This window comes from Cyclospora cayetanensis, unplaced genomic scaffold (genome assembly GCF_002999335.1).
Source record: "Cyclospora cayetanensis isolate NF1_C8 unplaced genomic scaffold, CcayRef3 CcayRef3_contig_34, whole genome shotgun sequence".
Lineage (NCBI taxonomy): Eukaryota > Apicomplexa > Conoidasida > Eucoccidiorida > Eimeriidae > Cyclospora > Cyclospora cayetanensis.
In genome coordinates this window covers 101,231-111,558 of record NW_020312303.1, presented here as the reverse complement: position 1 = coordinate 111,558, position 10,328 = coordinate 101,231, and the positions used below count along the sequence as shown (strand labels likewise).

At 52.1% G+C, this 10,328-nt stretch overlaps 1 protein-coding gene across 1 annotated transcript; it reads left to right on the top strand.

The window, feature by feature from the left end:
- The first annotated feature begins 1,070 nt into the window (after window positions 1-1,070).
- LOC34619314 lies at window positions 1,071-7,518 on the top strand. The gene is made up of 15 exons (XM_026333989.1): window positions 1,071-1,797; window positions 1,988-2,024; window positions 2,234-2,273; window positions 2,683-2,790; window positions 3,399-3,471; window positions 3,575-3,678; window positions 3,958-4,004; window positions 4,145-4,523; window positions 5,608-5,679; window positions 5,833-5,952; window positions 6,075-6,209; window positions 6,383-6,570; window positions 6,711-6,793; window positions 6,965-7,164; window positions 7,345-7,518. The coding sequence occupies exons 1-15, from the start codon at window positions 1,071-1,073 to the stop codon at window positions 7,516-7,518; spliced, it is 2,487 nt and encodes an 828-aa protein (XP_026189774.1).
- Window positions 7,519-10,328: the final 2,810 nt, after the last annotated feature.

Sequence of the window (10,328 nt, the reverse complement as noted above, 5' to 3'; positions counted from 1 at the left end):
CATGGCTCCTTTCCGAGCTGGCAACTCGGGAGGTGGATCTGTGGACGCAGAGCCCTGTGTGCGCAGTGTGGGAAGGGGGAAAAAAGGTGCTGTCGAGGCTGTTGAGTGCCGCTGGCGGCTGTGCGCGCCTGCGTAAACTGGTTGTGCGCCTCGAATCTGCAGCAACATGTCTTCCGCTTGAGAAGCCGGAGCCTCCAGAAAGGAAGGCGCACGACCCAGCAGGAGTCAGCAAGTGGAAGCCGGTGGGTGTAACTGCTCGGGATAATGCCCCCTTCACATTAAGCGTTAGCACCAGCAAAAGCACGGCTGCTGCTGGGCACATCGTGTGGAGTTGAAACAACGTTCCTCGGCTGCCGGCATTTCAGAAACGGAATTAAACTTTGATGCCAATAATTTCGAGTACTGAAGGGGTCTTGTAGATGCATGTTCTATCAGAGAACAAGGAAGCTGCACTCAGGAACCTGCATGCCCTGCCAGTCGTCCGTCCATGATTTCCGGCCGCCCATACTCTGACCCATTAGGAAGAGCCCAGCTGGTATCGTTTGAAAGGTTTTGAGCCAAAACATTTTTTTCATTGAAATTGCTGTAGAAGGAGTTTCCTTTAGTTAATCGTTCATCGCATTACTTCAGGGCGGAGGACCACAAGCAGCTCGAGCAGCAATGTGCGCAGGGTGGACGGGTGTAAGGCCCAAATAAGGTTTTAGTGGGCTTTTTCGTTTTGAGCTAAACAGTTTTTCTGCAATTCATTGAGTGCTGATAGAACACGGCGGCGACTTGGGCCGGTTCGTAGCATTCGTCTTCAGGCAGGAGTGAGCAAATCCGTGGTTGGATGCAAAATCTGTAGTGTACGCCCTGCAACCTTTTGAGCAGTGACGATGTGAGTGAAACTGCTAGCTTTTGTCTAGCAATGTTCTGAGTGGAGCCGCGTGGCAGGGTCTCTCTATGTGCTTTTCCTTCTTCCATTGCTAACTGCAAACAGCCGTCGCCTTTGGTGGCTTCGCTCCCCAGCAGCGGTAAATTCCACGCGCTAATCCCCAGCAACCCGAGTGGAAAGCCTGTAAGAGACAGCGATGAAGCTTTCCACGTCAACCTCCCACCAGGAAACTGATGGCTGGTTGAGCCGTGAAGGCTCCCTCCTTCCAGGTGTGACGAAGGGGCTGAGAAATTTGTCAGTCTCGAACATGCGCAAGAGCATATCGCACCTCGCCTCCAAGTTAGGGGCAAGCAGCAAGACTCCAACAAGTGCAGCTTTTGAATCGGCGGCTCGAATCTCGGCCGAAAGCAGCAGTAGTCCCCCTTCGTCAGAGGGAAAACCCCTAGCTCCTCAAGACAGAGGCAACGCGTCTGTAGCGTCTACGCAAGTAGCCTCCAAAACAATGATGTCTTTCGAAAAGCGCCTCCCCGAAGAAGATGCAGGGCAGGGGGGGCACTCAGAGTTCAAGGCGATCACCACGCCGACGCAGGAAAGCCCTCCACTGCCGCGAACGCCGCTCCGTGAAACTGAACGGCCGTCTGCTGAGAAGAGTCCAGTCAGAGCCACTAGTTCTACTCAAAGCGTGGACTCTGTCATCAGCTTGGATTTCGAAAGCCACACACCAAGGAGTGCTTCCGTAGACGCCGACACAGCGCCCGCACGCAGCCTGAAGTGGGGGGCTTTCCTTGAGAAAATCCTCGCAAAATCTTCTGACAGTGAACTCCGACCCGAGCCACCCGTCACTGCTTCATGGGAACGAGCGTCCAAACAGCAGAACTCCTGGGAAACGCTAATCACCAGAGACACAGCACTGGATGCTGGGGGTGAGAACCGACATGGGCAACTGCAGCCAGCATCGAAGAATCAAATCTCGTTGCTCACACCATAGGCAGTCGCTGCCTCCCCTCTTGACGCGCTTCACTGAGACGGCTTGCCCCAGTTGTCGACACATCGGGTGCAGCAGTGTGTGTCGACTGACCCTGCTTGTGGACTGCGTGTCTGTGCCTTCATTAGATGTACTTCGCAAGTACACAGACTTGAACGCCTTCGAGTAAGGGCAGCTTGATTGACAGAAAGACGCACTTGCCAGCCAAAGAACCTGCGATCTCCGCCTGGGGAGGCCCCTAGTGCTGGCCTTACACAGCACCCCTAGACTTCGAGGGTTTCTGGTGTATGGACACTGAACTGCCCGCCTTTTGGGCTTCTTTCCTTGATTGCTTGTCTTTACCACTGCGAAAGGCGTCCTTTGTATATGCGCAGAGTTCTTTCTAAACCTTCACTTACTCCAGAACTTGAAGATGTACGTACACCGCGCGAGTGCCTCATGGGTGCACTTGCAATCGGTGTTGGGTTGCCATGAAGGAGTTCATAATCTGCTCTGTGGAGTGCCGTTTTTTCGCCACTCCTCCACTGTAAAGAAGCGTAAAGCTGCAAAAGACTCGCCGACTCGCGCGAGCGGCTCCTGTGTCTCCTCTGCCCCCATCGGGCTTGCTGGTTGCGAGGCTCCTAATGCCCTGATGCTTTGGGGAAGCTTGAGACTTCAAAGCACCCCTTGAGTTCGTATTGCGTGGCGCGCAACTGCGCCACTCGCCAACGTGCAAATGTGTAGCATAGGCGCTGCTTGGTTGCACCAAGGGAACCGTTCAAAAGCCTTCGGAGGCTGCATCCTGCGTGAGTGAAGATGCTTGGGGACTGCCTGTGGCGTTTAGGACCTCGAAAGAGGAGAAGGTCTCTCAATGCCAACGCCGGTAGATCCAGCCCAGTGTCGGGTGTACGGTCCAGGACTGGAAAAGCGCATTGCTGGCGTTCTTTCTGAAGTAGGTTGAGCAGTGGTCGCATTTCGTTCTGGGCTGCGTTCAGCGCGAGCTCACCTCTCCATCCCAGATACATCCAAGGTGCACTGTGCCTTTTCGCTGCAGTCTCGGTGGTGTTGCGCGCAGTTCTTTATACAAGCGGTCACAGTAGATGGTCGCTTCGCCCCTCACGGAGGTGCGCGATTCGTGGTGTATGTACACCCGGTGGAGGACCCGCATCGGGGCGAAGAAGGGAGCTTGCTACCAGAGCTGGACCCCCGCCGTCGCGGCGGGAGGGATTCCACTGGGGAAAACTCTCTAGAAAAGCCTTCAGTTGCGCAAGTCCTCGACAACGAGGACGGAAGTTGCACCGTGAGTGAGCGGCGGCACTGTCTGTCTGCCCAAACCCTGCAGGGGTGGTAGTGGTAGTAGTAGTAGTAGTGGAGATCCCCCCAATCACCCGCGTTCCACACAAGAGAGCGCCCGGCGGGAGGCTGCAGAAAGGTACTCGAACGCTCTGCTAAGCGTCAGAGCAATTTCCACCGACGCTTAGGCTTGTTGCGTCACCAGAGAGACCAGCTTGCGAGAGCTTACACTCCAGTTCGCTTAGCCCCTGTGTCTTGGGCACTCAGGTATTCTTCTCGTGCTCTGTTGCCGTCCGCCACCAAGTGACCATTCTTTTGGACGACAAATATCCTGTTGCCTGTAGGCGCATAACTGCAGAGGGGCCGAGCTGCACGGGGTGCAACGAGCCTCCCCGGAGCCGTTCCCCCAACGATCCCATGTGTGTTGCCGTGCCAATGTGCAGCTTCTCCTTACATCGTTTCTGTAGTACCTGGAAGGATTGACCCCTCGCAAACTGTGGCTCACGGGGAAAGCCTAAAGTTTTTTGGAAGAAATGGAGAAATGAACGTGGGTTTCTCATCCCGCCGAGATCGGCTTGCGGCAGGCTGTGCTTCAGTGTACTGCTTGCCCTGGCCTCCACCCCGCATTCCTGTCTCCCAGGGATGCCGGCGAAAAGAGCGCAGCTCTGTAGAATTTGTCTGTGGCTTTCCCGCTGCGCGATGAGCATAGGACGTCTAGCGGCGGCTCCTCCGTAGCGTTTACGAGTCTGTGCACGTGCGCCTATTCAAAGAAGCATCGCCTCCAAGAAATCAGTTTGAGCGGCTGGCCCTGCCTCTTTATTTGCAGGATTTTGTCATTCAAGCGCGTGACGCACATGGAAACAACATCAAATGGTACATAGAAACAAAAACCGCTGCTCCTTTGGAGAGAACTTAGCCCGGTTTCTTTGGCCGTCTACGGGGCCGTCACGACTTGTCCTTTGCTCATTTGCCTTTGCTTTGCGCACCCCCTTGCGCATTTGTGGATGCCGCAGTGGAGGCGACGCGCTTTGCGTGGAGGGTCTGGGTGCGATAAATGTTGTCGAGACGCTGGACTTCAACGATGGATTGGTGAGGCCTTATAACAAGCCCCCTCGCGCGTGCAGAGCGCTCTTTTCCGAAGATTTGGCCACTCGCAGAGTAGACCAGTGCCAGTGTGCATTTACTGTACTTTTAAGCAGTTTGTTGCTGTTGCGGCCTTGTGTGCAGTACCGAGTGAAGTTTTTCGTGCGTGCTGGGTGTGAATCACAGTACTGCCAGCTCAATAGTGAGTATGCCGGCGCAGGAGCTTCTTGTGCTTCCTTCGAGCATGTCATAGCGTCTGCGTTCATTGCGATCGAGAATTCTCTCGATTTTCTAAAATTAGCCTGCTGCGTGGATCTCTCTCGAATACTTTGCGCAGTCAGATGCTATGGACAACACATTCAGGGTTCTCCTTTCTACCCCAAGCCGTTTCCCGAAGCCACTCCGCGTCCGTCTCCGAAGGTATGAAGGCCTCTACATTTGAAACACCCCAACATTGCATGCACTCTATAATGCGCAAAGGCGGAAAGACTAGTTTGTAGTTTCCTCGAACTGTAACACCCCTAGCCGTGTCAAGCCGTTTGAACTGCATGGCAGTAAGGCTCCATTGAGAACAGTGGGACCACAAGGCGCCTTTGCAAGGTTTTTTTCGCACTTCAAATAAGTTAGTCGATTGGAGTTTTTCGCTGAAAGGCATTCACTGCTAGATACGTTTTTGCGAAGTGTGTGGCTAGCGACGTTTTGCCTTACCACCAATGCCTCGCAGCCCAAGCCCAAAGCATTCACCATGATGGACCTCATGAACCCGTCCAAAAGTCTTATCGGAGCGATGAACAAATTTTCCAGTCGCATGGAGGAAACCATTTCGCCGAAGCTGCCTACCGTTCCTCCGTTCCCTAGTACGGCAGAGACGCACGATCTCTTGAGGAAACTCATGGACCGACTAGCGCCTGCAAACGTAAGGAAGCTCAGGTAGATGGTGACGGGCAGCAAGAACAGATAGGTTGCGGCAAGTACCGCGCGTTGTCGCTGCTCCAAATTTTCTCACTGACACTCTAGTAGATTCTAGCCGCGCTTGCGCATCGCTACAGCCTGCTCCTGCACGTGCGTTGCTGCTTTCCGTGGCAGGTGGACTTAACGCCCCATCACTTGGCAGGTGAGCGAGCACCACACTGCTTTCCCAGGGTGACTCCTGTGTCTGCTTCGCGCTTCCCAGCCGATAACGTAGAAAAAATCCCTTTCCAATCATGAATTTCCAATTGCCCCTTATTGAAGCCACTCGGCCGCCTGGACACACCTTCAAGAGCTCCCAGGATGCTTCAAGACGGAGTGTCTGCACACGCATGGCCATGGAACGCGCCGGTTTGCACTCTTGAATGGCAACTTGGTTGTCGGAGGCGCATTGGAACCACTGCTGGGGTCAAGTTTTCCGTAGCGGCTTGCGTGTCCTGTTGCAGAGATGCGGAGACAGCTGAAGCTGTGCTTGAGGGATCTCGCGGATAGGGAAGTACGTGCCGCTTCCTGAGCGCAGGCCGCTCGTAACCCCCGAGATTTGCTTCCTCTCCAGACTGTGCAGCCTCCAGTGCAGTCCGCTGCACGCCCACGATTTCCAGCGTGGTGATGGCTTTGAATAGTGCTGTGTGCTAGGACTCTCGTTCAGGAAGATCTAGAGAACATGCTTGACTGTATCAAGCGTCATGTCTCGGCTGGGTTGCTTCACGCCAAGATCGAAGACTTCGGCAAAGCGGACTTCGACAGACTCACAAAGAGTGTGGCACAGGTAGGCTGGGTTGGGGTTCCCTACTTCGTGGTGGGTGTCGAAGAGTGCTCGATAGGCTTCCGCGGATGGTCCTCACGAAAGTTTACTGGGGCGCGAAAAAAAGCCTCTGAATGTTTGCGCAGATCCAAAAGCAGCTCCACACAACTTACAAAAGTCTGCAACATCGAGTGGCCGATTCGCTACCTGTCACTTTTGAGCTTGAGGACCCCGTCGAGATCAAGCGCGCTCACAAAGAGCGACGTGCAAAGCTCATACAGGTGGAGGACTCCACACCCTAGGAGGCGTGTTGGCTCGTTCGTACAAATAATTCACCTTCTTTGCTGCATGGCGTGTGGTGGGGGCTGGCGAGCGGCGGTGCCCTTGTTGCGTGCGAAGACGCTTGGCCACGTGGTTATGCATGCGTAGTGTTTCTGATGACTGCGTTGTACAGGTGCACTCCCAACTGCAGGCCAAGGAGCGCGAACTCAGGGTTCGGGAGAAGAAAATCAAAGAACAGATATCTTCGTATATGTCTGAGCTTGCGCTGGACTTGAAATCACGAGAGCACGCACTTGAAATGGAGCAGAGAGCCCTTAATACCAATACGCGCCAAGTCCTGAAACTAACGAGCAACCGGCTGTACGTCGCTGCCATTATGGAGGGTCTGAATCGGCTGCGTGTCATTGAGTTCCCACGCACAGCACAAGCCTGCATGCGCATGGCTTCAAAATTTCTCGCTGTGGCAATGCGGCTACAACCATTTGTTGCTGATGATGCAGGAAAAAGCACGCTCGGCGAGAGGCTCTCACTGCGTGCGAGAGAGAGCCTGTAGAAGCCCATAAATCAAGCCTATGGCAAAGGGGTAAGTACTACCATGTTCAATGAAGTGCGCTATGCCCGCAAACCTGGTCTTTTACTGCATGAAAACGGTAGTCAAACTTGGAATTGGAAGCTTGGAAGGACAGGTAGGACCCTTGGGTCTCATATGTATCTTGTGTATGCACCACAGACTTCCACAGAATGCTTCTTGAAGCACCAATTGTTATGGCGTCTTCAAAAGCCACTGCACCCAAAAGCACCGGAGCCGCTACCCATGCTGCTCCACCAGAGCCTACCAGACAGGTGGAAACTCGGCCAGTAGATCCAAACAGCTTTGCATTCTGGTTAGCGGAGAAACAGTACGCTGTCGCCCACAAAGGCATTCTTGGTACGTGTCCCACTAGCGTGTCAAATGTAAATTTATGATGGAACGACAGTCTTTTTACACTAGGTTGGACACTTGCAAAGCCATGCGGCATATATAGTGGGCGAAGCTGCTCAAGCGCCTCCATACAGGCCCCTTGTACTGATGCCCGTTGAAAGGCTGTGCTTGCACATCAATTAGCCATCCACTGACCCCAGGATGCCCTGCAGCCTATCTTCTTAGATCTCAAAATGCCTACTGCTTTGGGCGCTGTGGTTCTTTCAGGTGGAGTGGTAGGAAGAGCCTTGGATGACCGAACGGCCTATCGCCAAACAAATCTACGCAGAGGAAATCCCTCGCGAGTGACCTTTACGGAATGGCGAGCAGGTAGTAACCAAGGTTGAAGTCGAAAGGTGACTTCACCTTTGATTGCGCACTTCGGGGAAGGAACTTGAAACAACAGAAATGCCCTTCTCCCAAGTTTCCCCCTAAAAACCGTGGTTTTGCCTAGGTATATACACATAGCTTTGACTTTTGTGTATACTGATGTATGTCTTATCTTCCCTTTTCGCGTACCAGTGGCATCAGTCTTTTGACTTGACACATCTCGATCTACACCTAATATACACTATTCTTTGAGGGCCAAAACTTCTAGGGAGCCAAAATCACCCTTGGAAAGCAAACGCATAGGGTCGACTTTAAAGGGGTAGTACACTTTTGCACAAATAGGGATGATGAAGGCTGCGAGGGTCCCCATGCTGAAAGGTAATTTGATGACAAAGGAAAAGAATCACTGACCTATAATGCATACGTGGAGTAAAATCAACAAAATCACTCTGGGGTACGATTATAGCATGAATGCATGGAGAAGGCAATCAACTGGTCGGACCAACGGAATACCAAAACGGCCAGCTACCTACTTGCAGTGGCTGTAAGTTGAACTGGTAAAGCCCAACCCAACCCGAAGCCCAGCAGGACTGAATAATTATACATATGTATACTGCTCCCTTAATTTGTATTTTTCAAAAGCATTAAAGCATTTGCTTACTAGGTTAAGGGCTGGGCTCAACGTGAAGGCCGGAGCAATCTTTGGCTCTACTACTTCAACACGAGCAATGAGAGAGAAGTGAATGAGGGATTCTGCGTGGCGACCAGGTTTAGACTAAGCTGTAGAAGATTTATCGCACTACCAGCCTGTCATCCTATAAGCTACGCCTCCTAAGGCTGCTTTACGAGGTTACATTGGGCTGCGGCACTTCGGCGCAATGCGCATGCCAGGCTTCAGAACAGCAGCCCTGAAGCTTACACCTGTGAATATATCCTTACGCGGCTGCCTAAATACATATTACAAGTAGAGCTCGTTCCGCTAGAGAGACTGTTTGACGCTTCATGAAACCTTGGCCCTAGGGCAGGACGGGGTTATCTTCCTCAAGTGTATTACTATCTCTGGCGGCTCTTTTCTCCACTCAAGAAACAGCAAGGCAGCCACCCATAGACCTATTTAAAATGCAGGGTGATTGCTTTTCGCGGAACCCGCGCTTTCTGGGCTTTCCTAGGGGTCAGGTGGAGGATCTAAGTCACTAGAACCACGTACATTTCCAGCGATTATTATTCGCTCGCGCATCCTTGTATATTGAGGAAGGCTCCAAAATGCTAGATATCTCTGCAAAGGGCCACACTGCACCGTCGATCCTCACTGGTTCAGACCGTATTTTTCCTGCAAATGCAGAACTTCTAATTCACCTTCTGTAGGGGAAACAGGAGAAGCCTGTCCTGATATTTTGTTTCAACGACGGAATGGTGCGGAGTGACCAAAGCTATCGCAGCAAAATTTCTTTAGCTACTCCCTTCAGAGTCTTCTTTAGCTAATTTGTCCCCTTTCAAGAAATCTTTTGCCATCTTCTGCTTGGCCTAGCGCATTGTGTCCAGCTCCAGATTCCTCTATTCGCATTCAGCAGCAGTATGCACATGCACCTCGACTGCACTTTATTTGAAGACATGGGTACGTCTTCAGGGGTCGGGGATTGACTGTGTATCTCTGAGGAATCCTTGTGCGGTAACACTACACAGCGCAGCGCACAGACACTTTGCGGAGCGTCTGGGTATCAGCAGGTAACGAGGCTGCGACTGTTGCTCCATTACTGCATAGTTTAGCAAGAGCCCCTCAAAGACCTCCCATATTTCATGTTCGGCCGCATTGTAGGATTACTCGGCGAATGACGCTATCTTTCACGCGTGAGCTTTATGTGTAATTCTGAAAGATAGGGCATGACCGACCATGCTCCGCAACTTTCAACTTTGATACCGTCACGCTCACCTTTCTGTGAAGATTATTGTTCTGCAGCAGCTCCGGCATTTGGGCTCCTCTCGGCAGTGGGCAGCGACTAGTTGAAGGTGCTGGAGGACCTTAGCAGAAGTGGCACGCAACAGAATACTGGTTCGAGAAGGATCTGGTTTTAGCAAAGCGCAAGCCCGTTGCGAGCACCCAAGCAATGATGACCTAATGTACAAACACTTTGCACTCGGAAAAGCCAAACCGTTGCAAGGACATATGAAACCATCCACCTTCAAACGACGCATGCGTCCCCTTAATTAAAATTGTAGCCAGAAATACCTACGCTGCTCAGCTGGGTAAATTCCTTTGCGAAATTTTGTTGCTTTGAGTGCTGGTCACAATTCTAAATTTTTTGGCAGAACCTCTTCAATCACCAAAGGATAGTGTTCCCCCGCGAATTAAATACTCCCTGCCGTGAATCCTTTTATTCCGACACCCGACGGTCAGATGGCTAGAAAGCAGCACAGCTGACCTCTTCCCTAGCATTTAAGATCGCTTGTGCTAAATAATTTCCTGATGTCTTTTCTGATAACTCCTTGCGCACGAAGTCTCTGTTGTTCGTAACGGTGGGAGCAAGTACGGGGAACAAATCGGTGGGTTGCAAACGGGTTTTCTTCCAACGCAGCAGTTGTGACAGGCCCCTGAACTGTAATATCAAGTCCGGTTTAGTGCCTTTTTTATCGCGCTACAGTCTTTTACTAACTCTGCGTCTGCAGGGGCACACCAGTAGGTGCCTTCCAGAGCACCTTTCAACAGCGTGTCCTTCAGGCACACACTGGCATTCCAATTGTGTACCATGAAGTATACTTTGAAGCATGCTGCATGTAGCTCAGGCTTATTCATGAATGAAACTGTGACTGGACTCTAGAAGGCCAGAAC